We start from the raw sequence: 20,901 nt of genomic DNA on the forward strand, positions 1-20,901 counted from the left end.
TCCTTCCTTCCTTCCTTCCTTCCTTCCTTCCTTCCTTCCTTCTCTCCTTTCCTCCCTCCCTCCCTCCCTCCCTCCCTCCCTCCCTTCCTTTACCTTCTTTCCTTCCTTCCTTCCTTCCTTCCTTCCTTCCTCCCTTCCTCCCTTCCTCCCTTCCTCCCTTCCCGGCCACTGTCACACGGCAGGGGTTGGACTAGATGGCCCCTGGGGGTCCCTTCCCTCTCCACCTCGAGACTTGCTCTCCTTCAGAGTCTGTTCTCTCTACGCATCCACGTTCCCTCTCCCCTCTCCTGTTCCCCCCACGGTCCGCGAGCAGGTGCCTCTTCCGGGAAGCCCCTGAGCGGGACCTCGTCCTCTTCTTTATCTACTCAGTGAAAGCAGATTTTAGCGTGGATAAAAAGATTGTTTATAAATATGCAACCTTTAATAAGTATATAAAAGCATGGAATTAATAAAGACACCCACACAGAACATTCATAGGGGAATCACAGCTATATTATAATCCTACACTATATTCAAAGTTCTTTCGAGCTCTTTTGAATGCAGACGTATCAATTATTTCATTAAATTCAGTTTATCATTTTCTATGCAGAGAAGGCTTAGATCAGAAAACTGATCTTGAGGCCGCAGATCATTTTTTTTAAATCCTTTTTTAGTCTGCTACAAAACAGGCTGTCACCAGCACACGGGAACAATATGTCAATTCCACATTTGGAAACGCCACCCGAATTTTCTCCAGGAATATTATTGGATACACCTCTTGGTGGCTGAAATTTTCTTTCTCAAGGTGAGCTTGTTTGACCTGCAGGCGGAAGTGCAAAAGTTCACCGGCTAGACTAAGGTCAACAGCCTTTGGATATTCTTGCATTAACGTCTTGACGCCATTGTGAATCCGGTCCTTGGTTGCTCGTAGGTTCACCAAAAATGAAAAATTGCCAGCTTCCCTCCTCCACACCGTTGCACGTCTGTCTCGGTTGGACACAAGAGCATCCATGACAGGGATAAATGGATTTACCCTAAACTTGCCTCTTGCAGAAAGTTCGTCTGAGGCTTCAAAGCTTGGCTCAGCTTTCTTTTGATTTTTTTTTCGTACTCTCTGCCTTCTTTTGACAGTTTTGTATTCTGCATCCGATAGAGTAAATGTCGCTTGCTCTTCAACTTCATCAAAATTAGCCTGACTGATACGAACTGCAAGAGTGAGCTGTAAATATTTGCACATGTGCTCCGTGAGATTTGCAAAATGGGCCTTGCTAACTTTATGAAATCTGGTTACAGATAGGTAGCCGTGTTGGTCTGCCATAGTCAAAACAAAACAAATTTCCTTCCAGTAGCACCTTAAAGACCAACTAAGTTATTTCTTGGTATGAGCTTTCGTGTGCATGCACACTTCTTCAGATACCATCACTGAAGAAGAAGTGTGCATGCACACGAAAGCTCATACCAAGAAATAACTTAGTTGGTCTTTAAGGTGCTACTGGACGGAAATTTGTTTTGTTTTGTTTATGAAATCTGAAGCATGGAAATGAATTCAAATTCCCCATTTTTTGCAGAAGATTTTCCGCCTCCCATCTAGTAGCTCCTTTCTCAATTTCATCACAGTAAATATGCTTGAGGGCTTCAACAATAATAGAAACCATACAATTGCAGAGTTGGCTTGAACCTCCTATCTTGTGTCTGATTAAATGTTTAGGAACTTATAACTCAACAAGCAAAATTTTCCCCCAGCTGAGAAAAAAAACCAATAAAGCTCATGTATTGTTGCAAATCAATCAATCAATCAATCAATCACTGCATCCAGGCATGGGTCAACTGCGGTTGGTCCAACTAGATCTAGGGGGATTCTCCAGAACATGGAATAAACTTTGCAAGCTTGTTCCTTCCCAGATTTTTGTTGTTGAATGCCCTTATATTTTCCAATCAAAATATTGTACTCTATATTTACTGAAATCTATTTCAAGTTCACGGAAGTAGTGTTAGCTGCTCAGCCATACTTTCACTGGTGTGATCTTCCAGCTCGATGAAACTCAGAGAGCATTCAACTGGTAATCCATCATCGCGAGGAGAAACAGATCTAACAATGACAGGAAGTTGATCGATATTGGAAACATATCAGGGGTTGAATCGACTGATAAACTAAAACAGTCTGCCTGTCGGATACCTCCCTCTGGAATTATCGTTTTGCCTTGGCCAGATTTAGAGTCCTGTGTCCTGTTCTGGGTTCCACATTTTAAGAAGGATATTGACAAGCTGGGAGGGGGGCAAACAAGGTGACCCCTGCAGGGTCTGTGAACCCAGCCTGATGAGGAACGGTTGAAGGAGCTGGGGATCTTTAGCCCGGGAAAGAGGAGACTGAGAGGAGAGATAAGAGCCATCTTCAGATATCTAAAGGGCTGCCCCATAGAAGAGGGAGCAAACTTGTTTTTTCCCTCCTGGGGGAGGACCAGAACCAATGGAGTCAGAGTACAAGGAATGAGACGTGAGAGCTGTTCGACGGTGGAACAGACTGCCACGAGAGGCGCTGGACACTCCTTCCTTGGAGGTTGGATGGCCACCTGTCATGTATGATCTAGTTGAGAATCCTGCATTGGGAGGGGGCTGGACTAGATGACCCTAGGGGTCCCTTCCAACTCCACAGTTCTCTTCTTCTCTCTGCCTCTTGCCGCCTCAAGGCAGGAGAGTCCAGCTCCGGAGGAGGAGGGAGGCAGGGCAGCCTCCGGAAGAGAAGCGCCGCCGCCGCCGCCGCCTTGCAAGGGCCCGCCCGGAGCGGCTGGCACGGCCGACCTCGTGGCGCAACGGTAGCGCGTCTGACTCCAGATCAGAAGGCTGCGTGTTCGAATCACGTCGGGGTCAAGAGCAGCGGGCGCCCAGCGGGGGCTCCTTTTGCGCGGCCGAGGCGCTGCTCCTTTTCAGCCCGGGAGCTGCCTGCCTCGAAGCCCTTGCGCGCGAGAGGAGGACATCTCTGCACATGGTCAGAGGCGCTCCTTCTCCTCTCGAAGCCCATGCATGGAAAGGGAGCACTCCGCACATGGTCAGAGGCGCACCTTCTCCTCTCGAAGCCTATGCATGGAAAGAAAGCACTCTGCACATGGTCAGAGGCGCTCCTTCTCCTCTCGAAGCCTATGCATGGAAAGAAAGCACTCTGCATATGCCCAGGCCGCTCTCGCTCTCTCCTTTGCAACTTTGCAACCACCTTTGCAATCTTGCAACCACCTTTGCAACCTTGCGGAGCTGAGAAGGAACAGCACCGTAAGAAAACCGCAAGAGATCTTCCACCCCACAGGATCCTTCGGGGCTCGGACTCCCAGACCCCGCCCTGCGTGTGCTGTGCCCCCCCCCCCCCGTTGGAGGATGGCAACCGACTGGAGTTTGGGTGCTGGCAGCCGCCCCCCCCCCACCCCGCGCCCTGTGGGTGGCCCCTTAACCAACCCTTGGCAGGCGATGGCAGGCAGGTCATTAGCTGGTGGGGGGGCAAGAGCAGCCAGGAACATTCCTCTCCCCCCCCTCACCCCCCTGCGCGCACACAAAGCATCCCTCCACGACAAGCGCCCCATTGCATCACCCCGTGTGGCCTGGCACGGGTCCTCCCGCTCGTTAAAATGAAGCAACGGAGTGGAAGGAGGAGGACGGGGGAGGGGGGCTGGCAAGGGGGGGGTGGGCTGTGCGGGAGTGGGGGGGGTGGAGAGGGGAAGAAGGGGACGTCAGTTAACCCAGCGGGCAGCATCCTCCCTTCGTAGCCCCGCGGGCCGCGAATCGCAGAAGGGATCCCCAAAGGTCATCCAGCCCAACCCTCGGCAGGACAGGGGTCGCAGCTAAAGGATCCCTTTGAGATTGCTCCACAGCAAAGCAAAAGGCAGGCCGGGGGGGTATGGGGGGGAGGGGAGGTCTGGCATTTCCCCTGCATTCCCTCCGTTGCCCCCAATATTCCGATTGCAGCCTCATCGGGGCAGGCCCTCCTTTTGACATCTCATCCATTGCTTATAATGTTTTATGTATTACAGTATTTTAATATATATATATATTTTTGGAAGCCGCCCAGAGTGGCTGGGGAAGCCCAGCCATATGGGCGGGGTATAAATAAATTATTATTATTATTATTATTATTATTATTATTATTATTATTATTATTATTATTATTATTATTTTGGAGCTGGATTTGGATCGGGGGTCCCTCTCGCCTCTGCACCCCCCTCCCGCCACCCCGCCCCTTCTTTCGTTGTTGGACCCCCGGAATACGTAGATCCTTTCTCTCTCCCTCGAACTGGCGTTTCTGCGCAAAACGAAACAACAAGAAAGGACTCCAGTCCGGGATTTCGTTCTCCCGCCCTCCGTTCCGCCCGAACGCGACCCGCGCCGGGTCTTTCGGCTCTCCCTCCGCCCTTGCAATGAACAGCTCCGGCCGCCGAGAGGGAAGGCAACGCGCGGCGCCGTGGCTTAGTTGGTTAAAGCGCCTGTCTAGTAAACAGGAGATCCTGGGTTCGAATCCCAGCGGTGCCTGATGCTGCCCCAGAGCGAGAGGAAGCGCCCCACATTTTCCGCCCGGAGCAAAGCAGCCTCGCCTCTTTTAACCGCATCGTCTCGCTTTTGCGCGCCGGAGAAGGAAGGAAGGAAGGAAGGCGGCTCTCGCATCCTAACCCTCCAGAAATCCTGCGCGGGAGCTGAGCGCCTCCTGCAAAGCCGGCCGAGAGCGCACAGTGCAGCTCACCACCACAATACACGTGTCTCCCCGTTCACACACACTCTCCACCCATATCAGCGCCCTCTGCTGCCTTGTGCATGCGGCTTCGGTCCAGTATATCTGAAGGAGCGTCTCCACCCCCATCGTTCTGCCCGGACACTGAGGTCCAGCTCCGAGGGCCTTCTGGCGGTTCCCTCATTGCGAGAAGCAAAGCTACAGGGAACCAGGCAGAGGGCCTTCTTGGTGGTGGCACCCGCCCTGTGGAACGCCCTACTAACAGATGTCAAGGAAATAAAGAACTACCTGCCTTTTAGGAGACATCTGAAGGCAGCCCTGTTTAGGGAAGCTTTTTTTTAATGTTTAATAGTTTATTGTATTTTAATATTCTGTTGGGAGCCGCCCAGAGTGGCTGGGGAAACCCAGCCAGATGGGTGGGGTATAAATAAATTATTATTATTATTATTATTATGATTGCGGGTGGGGTGGTTAGGGGCTCCACGTGGTTCTCGGTCCAGCCACGGAACCAAAGCAATTGTTCAGGCAAGAGTTTGGGTGCAACCTTCGACGCCTCCCTTTCCATGGAGGCCCAGGTTGCAGCCACAGCAAAGGTGGCATTTCCCCATCTCTGCCGCATCAAGCAGCATCAAGCAGTTGGTCCCTTAGCTTTCGTGCCCTGATCTGGCCTCAGTGGTCACCTCCAGGCTTGACTGCTGTAATTTGCTCTACGCAGGGCTGCCCTTGAAGCTGTCCCAGAAACTCCAGCAGGTGCAGAATGCTGCAGCGAGGCTCCTCACGGGGTCTCTGCCATGGGAGCATATTCACCCAGTGCTTTTCAAGCTGCACTGTCTCCCGGTGGAGTACAGGGTCAGGTTCAAGGTGCTGGTTTTGACCTTTAAAGCCCTTGACGGCCTAGGACCCTCGGACCTACAGGACTGCCTCTCCTGGTACGCCCCACACAGGACCTCAAGGTCCACAAATGGCAACACCTTGGAGGTCCCAAGTCGCAAAGTGGTCAGATTTGTCTCAACCAGAGCCAGGGCCTTTTCAGTACTAGCTCCTACTTGGTGGAACGCTCTGTCCCAAGAGACCAGGGCCCTGTGGGATTTGACATCTTTCCGCAGGGCCTGCAAGACAGAGCTGTTCCGCCTGGCCTTTGGTTTGGACTCAGTCTGACCCTTATGTTTCCCTCCCCTTATGGTGTTGATCTATGGGCTGCTTTTAAAATGAGACTGCATTTTAACCTGTATTTTAAATTAGTTTCCCCCCATTATGTTTTTACTGTAATTTTACTGCTGTTAGCCGCCCTGGGCCTAGCTCTGGCTGGGGAGGGTGGGGTATAAATTATTATTATTATTATTATTAAGGTCAAGCTCAGAAGGTGATTGCTTTGGGGCATGCGCAGAGTGCACACGACCCGCACTGATGGACAAAATGCTGAACCGCAAACTGGCTCCCCCATGCCCTTTTGGCCGGAAGCTCCTTGCACACTCTCTCACCTCCTTGCCCACCCATATTTACGTCCCCTATATAGGCTTCCCACCAACACAGAGGTTTTTCCCTTGCAAGACTTGAGCTCACGCCACCCGCAACCCTGCAAGGAATATTCCCGCAAACTCCACACCCGGAAAGGCTTCGTTTTAGTTGTGGCACAAAGGCAGGTGGAAACCAGGGTTCCACGTGCTTTATTACCCTGCACCTTTCACACGGCAAATATCTAAACCCCGTGCAGAAAGGAAAAGGTCAAATTGCTCTGACTTCTCCGGGGTTTCCTTTCTACGGAACAGCCTTGTTGTTTTTGTTGTTGTTTAGTCGTGTTCGCCTCTTCGTGACCCCCTGGACCAGAGCACGCCAGGCCCTCCTGTCTTCCACTGCCTCCCACAGTTTGGTCAAACTCATGCTGGTCTCTTCTAGAACACTGTCCCACCATCTCGTCCCCTGTCGTCCCCTTCTCCTTGTGCCCTCCATCTTTCCCAACATCAGGGTCTTTTCCAGGGAGTCTTCTCTTCTCCTGAGGTGGCCAAAGTCTTAGAGCCTCAGCTTCAGGATCTGTCCTTCCAGTGAGCACTCAGGGCTGATTTCCTTCAGAATGGAGAGGTTTGTTCTTCTTGCAGTCCATGGGACTCTCAAGAGTCTCCTCCAGCACCAGAATTCAAAAGCATCAATTCTTCGGCGATCAGCCTTCTTTATGGTCCAGCTCTCACTTCCATACATCACTCCTGGGAAAACCAGAGCTTGAACTATACGAACCTTTGTTGGCAAGGTGATGTCTCTTATTGCCTTAGTTTTATCTTAATATCGTTTTATAAGCAGACTCCAGTTTTATGCTTTGATTTATATGCTTTTGTGCATGCCAGTTAAGGAGATTGATTGATTGATTGATTGATTGATTGATTGATTGATTATTGGAAATGGTGTGCGCAGATGGGGATGGGGGTGAGTCTCCCGCGTGTCTCCCCCACAACTTGTGTCCCCTGATGCTGCTTCGGGTCGAGTTCGGGTCCCTCTAGGTGACGAGGAGCTGCTGGGAGGCCGGGAGGCCGCAGGATTCTTTGTGGGCGTCAAAGAGCTCCTTCAGGCAGTGGCGTAGCGTGGGTTGTCAGCACCCGGGCCAAGGCAAGTAATTTGCGCCCCCTAACCCGTGGATTTGCGCCCCCTAACCCATGGATTTGCGCCCCCTAATCCTAACCCCCAGATGTTGCGCCCGGTGCAGCCGGCCCCCCCTGCACCCCCCACGCTACGCCACTGCCTTCAGGGCCTCGACGTAGAGAGCGTGGAAGCTGTTCACCTCGTCCTCGGTGGGGCGCGGGCGGAGCGGGACCGGGATAGGCTTCCCCACTGCAGGAGGGAGAGAAAAAGGGGTGGTTTGGAGGGGTCTGCTCTAACCATTGCAGCCGCTGCATCTCCCAAGACCTCATCCCCACTTCAGCGGCCTTTGCACCCTGGCTTGGGTCTCAGGGGTGGGTTAAGTGCAGGAACCCAAGGGACCCCCAAGGGTCATCCAGCCTAACCCTCTGCAATGCAGGAATTATTTATCAGTGGCCAACCAAGCTTTGCTTAGAAACCTCCAAGGAAGGGGAATAGGAAGTTAGTGTGTACGTGCGCGCGCGCGCTAAGCGCCTTGCAGAGCTAGGCAGAGGCCCAGGCCAGGTAGATAATGTGCCTCCCCCCATTTTTTTTTACTCTGGGGATAACTGAAGTCTTATAAATAAGTAAATATATAAATAATTTTCACAAAAGTTACGCTGACAAATAATTTTATTTCAAGGCTTAAACCGTATCTGCATATAAAGACAAAATGGAAAATATACATATACAATAGTGCTTTTTAAAAATACGTAGGGAAAAGGATTATTTTAAATATTTACATTTAAAAATGCTTTCCTAGCGATTGTGAATATGGTGACCGAGGCCCCCTTTGGAATCGGAGGCCCGGGCCAAGTGGCCCATATGTCCCCCCCCCCCTCTGGGCCTGTGTGTGTGTGTGCAATCGCAGCTCCCCCCATAGCAAGCCCCATAAAACGAGGCGGCTGGTTTGATTCCTGCCTCGCAGGGGGGTTGGGCTAGATGACCCTCGGGGGCCCTTCCAACTCCACGGGTCTCCCGCTCAGTTGCAGGGGGCTTGGGGCAGGCAGCGGGCGCGAGAGAAGGTGCCGCTTTGCCCGAGGCTGGAGAGTTGGGTGGGTGAGTTGGGGCGGCCGACGGGAGGCCGAGGAAGGGATGGGGAGCCTGGCGGGTCCTTGCCCAGCACCGTGATGGGGGCGGCATGGGGCACGATCCACCAGCAGTAGCTGGAGAAGCTGAAGCGGACCTGGCGGCTGCGGACGAAGCTGCTGTCTGTCGCGGAAGCAGAGAGGCGAGTAAGTTCTCCCCGAAGGCGTAAAGGGGCGCCAGGTCAGCCCTGCGCGGAGGGAAAGGGAGAGGGAAACAGCGTCGCTTATCGCAAGTGAAAATGTTGTCCTGCCTGGAGCTGGGGCTGCCTCTGCCGCCTCCCTCCCTGACCAACCTCCTGGGGTGGGGGGAGTTGGGGGGCAGCAGGGTCTTTGCAACGGGGCTTCAGCCAAGAGCTGCACCTGCAGGTGTGTTCAGCACAAGTGACCTCTGACCTGCGCCCCAAAGCCCAGCTGCTCCCCTTCAGCCCATCCCTCCTCGGGAGGGAAGCAGCAGTTGGGGTGGGAGAAGGAAAAGGGAAAAATTGAAAATAATAATAATAATAATAATAATAATAATAATAATAATAATAATAATAATAATATTTATACCCCGCCCACCTGGGCGGCTTCCAACAGAATATTAAAATATTAAAATACAATAACATATTAAACATTAAAAGCTTCCCTGAACAAAACGTTGTCCTGCCAGCGGCTCCAGCGCAGGTGTCTCCCTCTGCCGCCTGCACTTTGGTCCCCAGGTGAGTCTGCGATAAGGAGGCTGCTGTCAGGCAGGTGAGACAAGGGGGACCTGGCTGAGCTCTCCTCCTCCGGAAGGAGACAAGGCGTGTCATTTCATTCCGCGTCTTTTTTCACCCTGGGTCTCCTCCGGGGAGCTTAAGAAGGTCGAAGTTAGCATCTCCCAAACTGGATTCCACAAACACATCCCGCGTGCCCCCTGCCCTGCCCTACAGAATAGCATCTTTCATTAAGTCGGAGTGTGGGGCCCACTAAGGAAGACAGAAATGAATTGCACGCCTATTCAAAATCCCGCTATGACCATTCCTGCTGGCTGAGTTTGTGCCCGGTGTCCCCATGGAAGCTCAGGGTTTGGGCCCAGGTCAACCTCCCCTCTTGTGCTGACCCCATTGCCCTCTGCCAGCCTTGCCCCAGGCTTTGTGGCTACCACAGTTCCTGTTCCCAGTGCCAGTCCAGGGCGCTGATGGGAGTTGTAGTCCAAAAATTCCGGAGGGAGCCAGCTTGGGGAACACTGGTCTGTATAACCTGTCAGAGCACATGTCCGCTTCTCCCTCGCGGGGCGCACTGCAGCCAGGGATACTCAGATTTCAAGTCACCTTGGCAACCACGAAAGGATGATCGGGCTGAAGAGACAATTTTTGCTTGTACTGTATTTATTTCTCTGACCTGCACGAGGACCTCGGGGGGATAACTTGTCCACTGCAACCAGCAATACCCAGATTTCCATTCCTCGAGGAACCAGAGCTATTCTTCAGCAGGGTGCAAGCTGGGGGTTGCCTCGGGGCATGCACAGAGTGCACACGATGGGTGGGCAAAGGGGAATACTGAACCGCGGGCCCTCTCTCCCATCCCCCTTTGGCCTGAGACTCCTGGCACCCCCCCGCCCTGCCTCCACCCGAAACGGGCATGTCCTGAGTTGCTCAGGCAGTCAGAGAAGGGTCCTCGAGCCCCTCGGGAAAACAGATCCCCAAGCCCTGCTCCCCCTCCCTCTTTTTCCTGGACCATAAGAACAGGGCGAGGAGACTCTTGAGAGTCCCATGGACTGCAAGATCAAACCTATCCATTCTGAAGGAAATCAACCCTGAGTGCTCACTGGAAGGACAGATCCTGAAGCTGAGGCTCCAAGACTTTGGCCACCTCATTAGAAGAGAAGACTCCCTGGAAAAGACCCTGATGTTGGGAAAGATGGAGGGCACAAGGAGAAGGGGAGGACAGAGGACGAGATGGTGGGACAGTCTTCTCGAAGTGACCAGCTTGAGTTTGACCAAACTGCGGGAGGCAGTGGAAGACAGGAGGGCCTGGTGTGCTCTGGTCCAGGGGGTCACGAAGAGTCATACATGACTAAACGACTCAACAACAAGAAGAAGAGCAGGTCCCCCGTTTTCAAAGTAAGAGCTGGGCCTGCAGGTCCGACTGATCTTTTCTCTTGCAGGCAGGCAAGCTCCTGGCCCATCACCCGGAGGGCATGTTGGCAGCACCCTCAAGCCAGCACCACGGCCTGCTTCTCTTGCTACCGGGCCCTGCAGACCTCGTCTTAATAATGCACGTGTGAATGAGACAACCAGCCTTGGGCTCCGCAGGCGAGCACAAGAAGGGGGTTCGGGCACCAAGGACCCAAGATCAGGCATCAGGCACGGCGCCTTTTATTGGAAACGGTGTATACAGACAGGGATGGGAGGAACAAAGACTCCCGCGTGTCTCCCCCCATCACAACCTTGTGTCCCCTGATGCTGCTTCGGGTCAAGTCTGGGTCCCTCTAGGTAACGAGGAGCTGCTGGGAGGCCGGGAGGCCGCAGGATTCTTTATGGGCGTCAAAGAGCTCCTTCAGGGCCTTGACATAGAGAGCGTGGAAGCTGTTCACCTCGTCCTCAGTGGGGCACGGGCGGAGCGGGACCGGAATAGGCTTCCCCACTGCAGGAAGGAGAAGAAGTGTGGACAGTTGGGGGGTCTGCTCTGCCCCTCACCCCCACCCCATGGCAGCCAGGGCCTCCCCACCCCGGCAGCTTTGCACTCTGGCCTTGGTTTTCAGGGGTGGCTTAAGTGCAGGAATGGAGGGGACCCCAAGGGTCATTTAGCCCAACCCCTTGATTAATGGCCAACCAACCTCTGCTTAGAAACCTCCAGAGAAGGGGAGAAGAAAGTCTCTCTCTCTGTGTGCGCGCGTGCAATCGCAGCTCCCTCCATAGCAAGCCCCATGAAAGGAGCCTGCTCATTTGATTCCTGCGGAGGGGTTGAGCTCGATGACCTTTGGGGTTCCCATTCAACTCCACAGGTCTCCGATTCAGTTCTAGGAGGGGGCGAAAGGGAGATGCACCAGAACCTGCCGCATTGTACGATGCTGGAGAGTTTGTGGCTCTTTGCAAGCAACTTGGTGAGTCGGGGTTGTTTGTGGGGCAGGAGGCGGAGGCTAAGGAAGGGACGAGGAGCCTTGTGGGTCCTTACCCACCACCGTGAGGGGGGCAGCCACGGGCTGGATCCCCCAGGAGCTGCTGGAGAAGAGGCCCCTCCCGCTGAAGAGACAAGGGGCGAAGCCGATCAGCTGCTTGAAACCGAGCTGGAAGCGGCGAGCGAAGCTGCCCTCGGGGAAGCGGATCTGTCGGTAAATGTCGTTCTCCCCGAAGGTGTAAACGGGCACCAGGTCAGCCCTGCGAGGAGGAAGAGGAGGAAGAAGGAATGGCGGGTCAGGGAGAGCCTTTCATCCAACCACGAACCTCGCGAGGGAGGCTGGGGTGGTGGAAGGCCGGGAGCTTAGCACATGGAATTCACGCCTGTTATACATTAAGAGAAAACTATCTTAAAATGCTGTAGAGGTGGTATTTAATGCCAAATAAACTGGCCAAGATTTATAAAAATGTGTCAAGTAAATGCTAGAAATAGATAGATGGGTCTTTCTTCCATATGTGGTGGAGACCAAGGGAAGCGAAAGGCTTTTGGGGAAAGATATATAATGAAATGGAGAACATGTTTAAGTGGTCTATTCCCAAAAGACCAGGAGCTTTTCTTATAGGCTATTAATTAATTAATTGGGAAAAAGCGAAGGTCCCAACGAAGGAGGAGTGGCTTTTGAAGGAAATGGACTAGGCAGAAACGGCAAAGCTCACAGCAAAATTAAGAGATCAGAATGATGAACTTTTTACAGAAGGATGGAGGCCGTTTGTGGATTACTTAAAAAACATTACAGTCAAATGAAATCGCGGACAGGATTCGAGATAAAAGCAGCAGAATAAAAATGACAAAATAATTGTACTTTTTTGTCATAAATAAAGATACAGCACAGTAGAAAAGCTTTGAGTAAAAACACGGTGTAGGTGGGAAGCCAACTTATGGAACAGTGGAATTATTTGTTAGGAAGGTTACTGTGAAAATGTATGAAAGATGTACTGAAATATTATACAGCAAGGAAGGGCAGGGATCTTCAGTCCTCGCAATTGCTTCATTGGGGCAAAATCCACCGGGAAGCACAGCCATGCTCACGCAGCCCGAGATATTGCTGACCTGCGCCCAACAGCCCCCCCCCGGACCCCCCTTGCCCCCTCGGTGCCCCTACCCGTGTTGCAGCGCCAGGCGCACGAAGCCCTTTCTCCCTTGAAGGCGGACGCGCTGCTCTCCGGGGGCGCTGTCCAGGGACTCGGACGCGCCCCCCACCACGATGGCCACCGCGTGCCCGGGGGGGCCACTCAGGAGGAAGTCCAGGGACCTTTTGTGGACCGGGACACCCCCTGGAAGTGGAAGAAAGCAAAGGTTCCCTGCTTTTAAGGGGGTTGGAATAGAGGACTCTCGCGATTCTCCTCCAACTCTGAAATTCTGCGAATCTATTAAAGCGCAAAAGGATCGCTGGCAAAGGATCAGCGCGTCTGGAAGCGGTTGGAGGATGGATGGCAGCTAACAGATTGAGGTTGAATCCTGACCAGACAGAAGTACTGTTTTGGGGAAACAGGGGACGGGCAGGTGTGGGGGATTCCCTGGTTCTGAATGGGGTAACTGTGGCCCCGAAGGACCAGGTGCGCAGCCTGGGAGTCATTCTGGACTCACAGCTGTCCATGGAGGCGCAGGTCAATTCTGTGTATTATTTGCGCAACCAAACGCCCCTTTTCTTTTGCACAGGAGCAAAGAATGGCAGGAAAAACAGGCATTTTTGCTGGGGAATTCTATTCCCAGGGGCGCTGGGAGGGCATTCCTGAGAGTGGGGTGGTTCCTTCATTGGATGGGCCAGGCAGGGTTCTTGAAGATGGTCCTTAGGGGAGGGGCCACCCCACTTCCCCACCCCCCACCCCGACCGATGTCTTGACCCCCTGTGGACTCCCTGCCCCTAATCCCTTCTCCATTCCTCGCCCCGCTGGCCTCACCTAAGCTCATCAGGTAGTCCCGGTAGACGGGTATGCGAAACAGCCCTGCGAGGGCGGCCAGACTGGGGCGGAGGCCAGGGAAGGCGCGGGGGAAGCCGGTGGCCTCGGTGCAGAAGGCGGAAAAGGCCCCCGCGCAGATGATTCCGTGGGGGTGTGAGCCCAGGACGTAGTTCCGCGTTGGGGGCAGCTCGGCCGTCTTCACCAGCTGCAAGGCAAGAGGGGCAAGGCATTTGGCATTTGGACCCCCACCCGAATGTCACATTCAGAGGCAGTGCGCAGATTCCATGGCCAGCAGCCTTTGACGGCCGCCACCTCCTGCTTCTCTGTGATCTGGTCTCCGGGGGTTCCAGAGACCCTGCCAGCCCCCTCCTCATACCTTGATGGGGAAATAATCCCGGTGGAGCTCCCAGACTCTCCAGCTCCTCATCCAGTCACAGCGGCGCCCACCTGCGAAGGGAAGGGTTCAGGGAGGGGATGGAGTCAGAGAACTGTGGGGTTGGAAGGGGATCCCCAGGGGTCATCCAGCCCAACCCCCTGCATTGCAGGAATCACAGCTGAGGAATCCCTGGCAGGTGACCACCCAAACTCTGCTTAAAAACCTCCACAGTAGGAGAGCCTGTCACCTTCCAAGGGACTCCGCTCCACTGAGGAACAGCCCTAACCCTCAAAAAGTACTTCCTGATGTGGAGTCGGAATCTCCTTTCTTGCCATGTGGAGTCCTGGGTTCAGATCCTGCCGCAGGAGACCTCCTAGCTCCACCTTCCACGTGACATCCCTTGGGTGGTCCTGTGGTGCCCTTGAGGGAAGGAGGTCTGGCTGAGGCTGGACTCCCCCCCCGCCCCCCGCAAGACCTTCTTTCCTTCCTACAAAACCCTTGCCATTGTTGTTGTCTGAATGTGTGTATTTTCTTTTCTTTTTAGGAACAGCAATGCAGTTTTAAGGCCTTGGATTTTACGAGTTTGTACACCGCTTGGGATGTAAGTCACGGAGACATTTTTGTATTTCAAATACTTGATATATTATTATTATTATTATTATTATTATTATTATTATGTGTGTTGGAAGCCACCCAGAGTGGCTGGGGCAGCCCAGCCAGATGGGCAGGGTATAAATAAAATTATAATCAATCAATCAATCAATCAATCAATCAATAATGAGGAGCAAGATGCTCCTTGGGGTCCCTTCCAACTCTGATTCTATGTTATATTTTTTTTTGGGGGGGGGGTTCTTTTGATTCATGTCAATTACAGGATTTTGTGTGTATTTTTATCGAAAAATTTAATAAATAATGATAAATACATGATAAATACATGAATAAATGCGGCTGATTTTTCTGCCCTCCATACGGAGAGAGAGAGAGAAATGAAATGTCTTCTGCCGTTGTGTCATTTATTGGAACCTGTCTTGGAAAGTAGATAACAGTAAATAGCAGTGAGGAAAACAGGTTTGGGATGGTCGCACGCTGCCCCAGGGGAAGGGGGTGAGCTGGAGGAGGAGGGGCAGGGCGAGGCAGCAGCTCCAGCTGTGTGGGTCTGGGTGTGGGGCTCAGCACCCTTCTCAGACAAGGAGAGGCGCCTTTTACCTGACCTCCAGGTAGGGTTGTTGGGAATCGAACTCACCTCTCTCTGGCATATCCCAGTCGTAGATCCACCAGGCGACATACAGGACGCTGATAGACCAGAAGGAGGTGAAGAGGAGGTAGACCAGGAGAACGGAGAAGAAGGCACCTGGGGGGGGGGGGAGAGAGGCCAGAGGCAGGTGAGAGGCAGGCTGGCCTCCATGGCTGAAAGCTCCCTGGGTTGTGGGGAGGTGTCTGAAAGGGTCCATCTAGGGCAGGCTTCCTCAACCTCGGCCCTCCAGGCCCCACAAGGAGGAGGAAGCATAGCTGTCAACGTTTCCCTTTTTTAAAGGGAAATTCCCTTATTCCGAAAAGGATTCCTCGCAAGAAAAGGGGAAAGTTGACAGCTATGGGAGGATGCCAAGCTGCCCCTCTTCCCTGAGCACCCCCTGCCCCTCCCTCCCACCCACCCACCCCAGCTCCCAACTTACCAAAGAAGAGGTAAGTGAGGACCCACTGGAAGACGCTAAGAGCCTCCAGGTGCTTCTGCAGAGCCATCTTCTGACCCTGGGTCGCAGGAAGAGATCCGGGGGGGGGGGTCCACAGGGGGGGGCTCTGCAGCAGGACTGCAGCCAGGAGGGGCCCCTGCCTTGGCAGAAGGGAGAGCGTGAAGACGCAGGTGTGTTCAGCACAGGTGGCCTCTGACCTGCATCCCAAAGCCCGGCTGCTCCCCTTCAGCCGTGCCCTCAGGAAGGGGGCAGCATGTGGGGCAGGAGGAGGAGGAGGAGGAGGAGGAGGAAAGAGGCTCACTTGTCCAGGAGAAGACGTTGTCCTATCCGTGGCTGCAATGCACAAGTCTCTCTCTCTGCCACCTGCACTTTGGTCCCCAGGTGAGTTGGCAAGAAGGACGCTGCTGTCACCCAGGTGAGGCAATGGGGACCTGGCTGAGCTCTCCTCCGGGCTCCAGGAAACTTAAAAAGTCAAGCCCAGCGGCTCCCAAACTCTGTGTGCCCAGAGGCACTCTCAGATTCATTTATTTTGACCCCCAGCCAGGGCACTAGAGCCAGTCGCTCCATCCCCAGCAACCAGTAGCTGCCTTCCTGGCCCTCGGCTCCTTCCCCTTGGCCCTCGTCCCAGTTCCGCCCCGCCCTCTTGGCCCATGAGACAAAGGTTGGGGTGCCAGGATCGACTGGCCTGCCTGCCCGCCTCCCTTCTCGAAGCTCCCTCAGATGGAGACCTTTGCCCATCTACCTTGTGCCTGGCAGCGGCCCCAGTGCCTCTCCAGGGAGGAATTCCCTGCCTCGCCGGGAGATGCTGCCCTGGGCCCTTCTGCATGCCAGGCAGGTGCCCCAACCTGCTACGGTCCTTTGGCAGCCATGAGCCCAGGGGGAGGGCTGGCTGGGCAGATTTATAGGCCCCTAGATGACAGTGGGACATGGGTGGTGCTGTGGGTTAAACCACAGAGCCTAGGACTTGCGGTTTGAATCCCCGTGACGGGGTGAGCTCCCGTTGCTCAGTCCCTGCTCCTGCCCACCTAGCAGTTCGAAAGCACGTCAAAGTGCAAGTAGATCAATAGGTACCACTCCGGCGGGAAGGTAAACGGCGTTTCTGTGCGCTGCTCTGGTTCGCCAGAAGCGGCTTAGTCCTGTTGGCCACATGACCCGGAAGCTGCACGCCGGCTCCCTCAGCCTATAGAGCGAGATGAGTGCTGCAACCCCAGAGTCGGTCACAACTGGACCTAATGGTCAGGGGTCCCTTGACCTTGACCTAGATGACAGTGGGGCTGGAGAAACTTTGAGGGTCCATTCCCACTCTGGAATTATGTTGTTCTATTATTCGTTCTGTCAGTGCAAGCATTTCTGCGTGCCCATCAGAAGAATCTCCCCTCCCCTCCTCTTGCGTGTTATTCTGGGGGTTCCCCTGACATCCTGGAGTGGATTTGGGGGGGTCCCATTATGCCAGGAGGAATCCCTACACTGGCTTCTGCTGGAACTCCAGATTATAACACCGGTCTTGAAAGACCTACTTGGCTCCCAGTACTTTCCCGAGCACAATTCAAAGTGTTGGTGCTGACCTTGAAAGCCCTAAATGGCCTCGGTCCAGTATACCTGAAGGAGTGTCTCCACCCCTATCATTCTGCCTGGACACTGAGGTCCAGCTCCGAGGGCCTTCTGGCAGTTCCCTCACTGCAAGAAGCCAAGTTACAGGGAACCAGGCAGAGCGCCTTCTTGGTGGTGGCGCCCGCCCTGTGGAACGCCCTCCCAGCAGATGCCAAAGAGAAAAACAACCACCAGACTTTTAGAAGACACCTGAAGGCAGCCCTGTTTAGGGACGCTGTAGTGAAGTTAGGAAATTTCAGTAGACAAACTTTGGTCAAGCTGAAGAAAAGCACTGTGGGAAGACCAAAGGCCAAAGGATTTATGTGTCCTTGTTACTTTAAGCTGCAGACTAGCTGCTTCTGGGAGTGTGAATACTTATCTCATGCATCTGCAGGAAGGAAAACTTCTAGTTGATTAGTGGTGATTTAACACCTCCCTACTAAGTGTCCCCTGCGTGAACAAGGGCTATCAATCCTCATGACAGGAGAAGGAGGTTCTGCTGTGTCTCTGAGAAGTTGGGGAGGAACCTTTTGATCCCAAGGTCTGGAGAACAAACGAGCTTCAGCTGCCACAAGCTGATTTATTACCCAACTAGTTGACCATTGGTAAATTTTGAATTAATCAGGAATTCTGATTGGCCTTGGGGTCTCAATTCCACGTGGGGTTAAAGAATACAAACCCTAGGAAAGGAGCCTGCAAGTGTGCGGCATATCTGCCCTTCTGTCCCATCATGCTGGCAGTAGACGTGCCAGCCCAGGACTTTTCCAACTGCTCTAACTTTCCTTGTGTTCTCGTTTTTGTAAGTATGTTTAACTAGCGATGCTTTACAATGTTGTTATTTTCTCTGTCTGAAATGCTATAAGAGATGTGCCTACTTTTAAGTATGTTTAATCTTGTTTTTTAAATAAATTTTAAAAAAGAGGATTTCCTATTTGTTCTGTGTGCCTTTCTGGGGGGGGGGGGGGAGAGTCTGAATCCAAGCCTAACCATTGAGCCTCCTACTGAACCTGTGAATTCCTGCCTGTAATTTGCGGAACCTGTTGAATTTCTGCCTGCGTTTTGTGGAAGCGAATGCAGGGTGGAGCAGCCGGTAACTAAGAAGAGTAAACTTCTCCCTTGGATTAATCTTCTGGGCTATCCCCTGGTGCAAGGGAGTGGTGGCAGCAACTACCCCTTTTGATGTATTTGTCCTGAAAAAAGTGGCACCACCTTCCCTCTTTTAGCCAGGTCCCCCTGGATTGTAGGACGGGTGAGGAAGGGGCGTGTGTCCGCAACATTACTACAGATTCTTTCAATGTTTAATGGGTTATTGTATTTTAATATTCTGTTGAAAGCCGCCCAGTGGCTGGGGAAAACCAGCCAGATGGGCAGGGTATAAATTATTATTATTATTTATTATTATTACAAAGGTACCTCGGGTTACATATGCTTCAGGTTGCATACGCTTCAGGTTACAGACTCCGCTAACCCAGAAACAGTGCTTCAGGTTAAGAACATTGCTTCAGGATGAGAACAGAAATCGTGCTCCGGCAGCGGCACGGCGGCAGCAGGAGGCCCCATTAGCTAAAGTGGTGCTTCAGGTTAAGAACAGTTTCAGGTTAAGAATGGACCTCCGGAATGAATTAAGTTCTTAACCTGAGGTGCCACATTATTATTATTATTATTATTATTATTATTATTATCATCATCATCCAGGTTGGCACCTGTTTGTCTGGGGAGACAACGGAGGAGGGTGCCTTTGAGGGTTAGGTCAAACTCTTGGAAGTTCACAGCGCCTGCTGGGGCTTTAGAGACCGATGCAGGAGAGAGATGTTTTGTTTCAGCCGGGGCAGCGGACGGCGTCTGGTTGTGCTGTGCTTCTTTGCTCTGCTCCCCAAAGCAGTCATTCCTCCTCTGGTCACTGTCTGTCTCCAGGCCCCACAGCTGCCGGCAAGGGATTTGCACCCGGAAGAGTTGAGATGACTGCCAGCCGTCATGGTCACGTTAGCAGACATCTTTGTAATTCTCAGTTGGCCCCGTTCCATCATCATGATAATGATAAATAAATTAATCTCCTTCCATGCCCATGGTTCAAGGAGATGCACAAAATGCAGTAAAATGCAGCTCAGAACCATTTTAAAAACAGATGATGTTTTAAAACACTACAGTGTCGACAGAGCACAGTGCAGCAGAGACCATGATGCTCGTTGTAGAGTCATAAAACAGAAGAGTTGGAAGGGACCCGAGGGGTCATCCGGCCCACCCCCTTTGGTTGGCATCTGTCTGCCTGGAGAGACAATGGAGTGTGCTTCCCAGGTGAAATGAAACAACTGTGTTAGCAACAGCAAATTGGCCTCTCTCGGGCACAAGCCTGAGAAGTGTGACTGGAGATTCAAGACCCCCGGGCTCTCAGCTTTGCTGAAATGCAGTTAATGCAGCTTTGGTGGCATTGTAGCTCTAGGGAAGAAAGAGTGCCTCTGAGCAGGTGAAGAGTCCTCTGAGGAACAGCAGCTGCAGCTGCCTTCCTTTCAAAAGGACCAAGCACAGCTCCTCCTGATGGCCTTTAGGTGCCCCTGGAGGAAAGACAGGGTGAGAAATCACCAGGGTTTCTGAAGTGGGTGGGGGTGTTGTGTGCAGTTCAAAGGTTGCCCCCTCCTCCTCCTCCTCCTCCTCCGTCTCCTGCCAGGCAGGGCAGTGAGGTCCAAGCTGACCTGACCCTGGAGGAGCAAAGGTAGAAATTACGCAAACCTTTCTTGGCAAGTTACAGATAGGTAGCCGTGTTGGTTTGCCATAGTCAAAACAAAAAAAAATTCCTTCCAGTAGCACCTTAAAGACCAACTAAGTCAGTTCTTGGTATGAGCTTTTGTGTGCATGCACACTTCTTCAGATAGGTATCTGAAGAAGTGTGCATGCACACGAAAGCTCATACCAAGAACTGACTTAGTTGGACTTTAAGGTGCTACTGGAAGGAATTTTCTTTCTTGGCAAGGACATTGCTTCCTGCCTCAGAGCGGGGCAGCCTCTCCCTATTTGCGCTCCTCTATGCAGTCTGGAAGGGGCTGCACCCAGCCTTGCTCCTTTTAGCCAGTGGAAGGCCCTCACTCCACATGGAATTGTAAATTTATAGAGTTAGGAGGGAGCCCTAGGGAGATCTAGTCCAACCCCGCTCCCCTCCCCAAACCAGGTGCACATGAACATAAGTTCAACCCCCTATACATTGACAGGTGCACTCACAACATTGTGCCAAAATAAGGCGAGAAACCTCCATTTCCCTTGTAACCTGAAAACTCACCAATCAGGCGCCACTTCGTTTGACAGCCGCCCAATCAGAAACAGCGCTGGCAGCCCCTTAAACTTCAAATCCCCTTAATGGACAATGGCCTTTATAAGAAGAGCTGCGTAAACAGCAGGCAAACGCTGCAGCGCTCAGAAAAACCCTCTGCAAAGAGCAGGTCAGCATCTCACCCATCAAACAGCAGGGCTTAAAACAGAACCATGAAATCATAGAACTGTAGATGTGGAAGGGACCACGAGGGTCATCTAGTCCAGTGTTCTTCAACCTTGGCTTCCTAGAAGCAGTTACAGATAGGTAGCCGTGTTGGTCTGCCATAGTCAAAACAAAACAAAATTCCTTCCAGTAGCACCTTAAAGACCAACTAAGTTAGTTCTTGGTATGAGCTTTCGTGTGCATGCACACTTCTTCAGATACACTGAAACAGAAGTTACCAGACCCTTCTATATAGTGAGAAGGTCGGGAGGGGTATTACTCAGAAGGGTGGTGGGAATGGGTGATTGGCAGATAGCTGTGGTGAGCCTGTTGACGACTCTTAACGACTGCAAT

The 20,901-nt window shown here is 52.6% G+C and overlaps 2 protein-coding genes and 1 long non-coding RNA gene across 3 annotated transcripts in view; 1 reads left to right on the forward strand and 2 right to left on the reverse strand.

The window, feature by feature from the left end:
* Window positions 1-7,114: 7,114 nt before the first annotated feature.
* The window catches only part of LOC310828945 (2-acylglycerol O-acyltransferase 3-like), a 56,754-nt gene continuing 42,967 nt past the window's right edge, over window positions 7,115-20,901 (reverse strand). The window contains exons 7-8 of the mRNA XM_083707056.1: window positions 7,419-7,507; window positions 7,115-7,241 (exon numbers count right to left, since the gene is read on the reverse strand). Of these exons, the coding sequence (XP_083563182.1) occupies window positions 7,176-7,241; window positions 7,419-7,507 (155 nt within the window). The 3' untranslated portion in view covers window positions 7,115-7,175. The remainder of the gene's footprint in view (window positions 7,242-7,418; window positions 7,508-20,901) is intronic.
* Window positions 10,694-15,575, reverse strand: LOC310828946 (2-acylglycerol O-acyltransferase 3-like). Its single transcript, XM_083707057.1, has 7 exons — window positions 15,474-15,575; window positions 15,044-15,151; window positions 13,801-13,871; window positions 13,425-13,629; window positions 12,626-12,797; window positions 11,521-11,723; window positions 10,694-10,989 (listed from the first exon to the last, which is right to left on the reverse strand). Exons 1-7 carry the CDS (start codon window positions 15,538-15,540, stop codon window positions 10,835-10,837), a joined length of 981 nt encoding a protein of 326 aa, XP_083563183.1. The 5' UTR covers window positions 15,541-15,575; the 3' UTR covers window positions 10,694-10,834.
* Window positions 14,261-20,901, forward strand: part of LOC310829098 — a 36,377-nt gene continuing 29,736 nt past the window's right edge. The window contains exon 1 of the long non-coding RNA XR_014557132.1: window positions 14,261-14,401. This is a non-coding gene — a long non-coding RNA (uncharacterized lncRNA). The remainder of the gene's footprint in view (window positions 14,402-20,901) is intronic.

Source organism: Podarcis gaigeae (genome assembly GCF_964106915.1).
Source record: "Podarcis gaigeae genome assembly, chromosome: 13".
Taxonomy (NCBI): Eukaryota; Metazoa; Chordata; class Lepidosauria; order Squamata; family Lacertidae; genus Podarcis; species Podarcis gaigeae.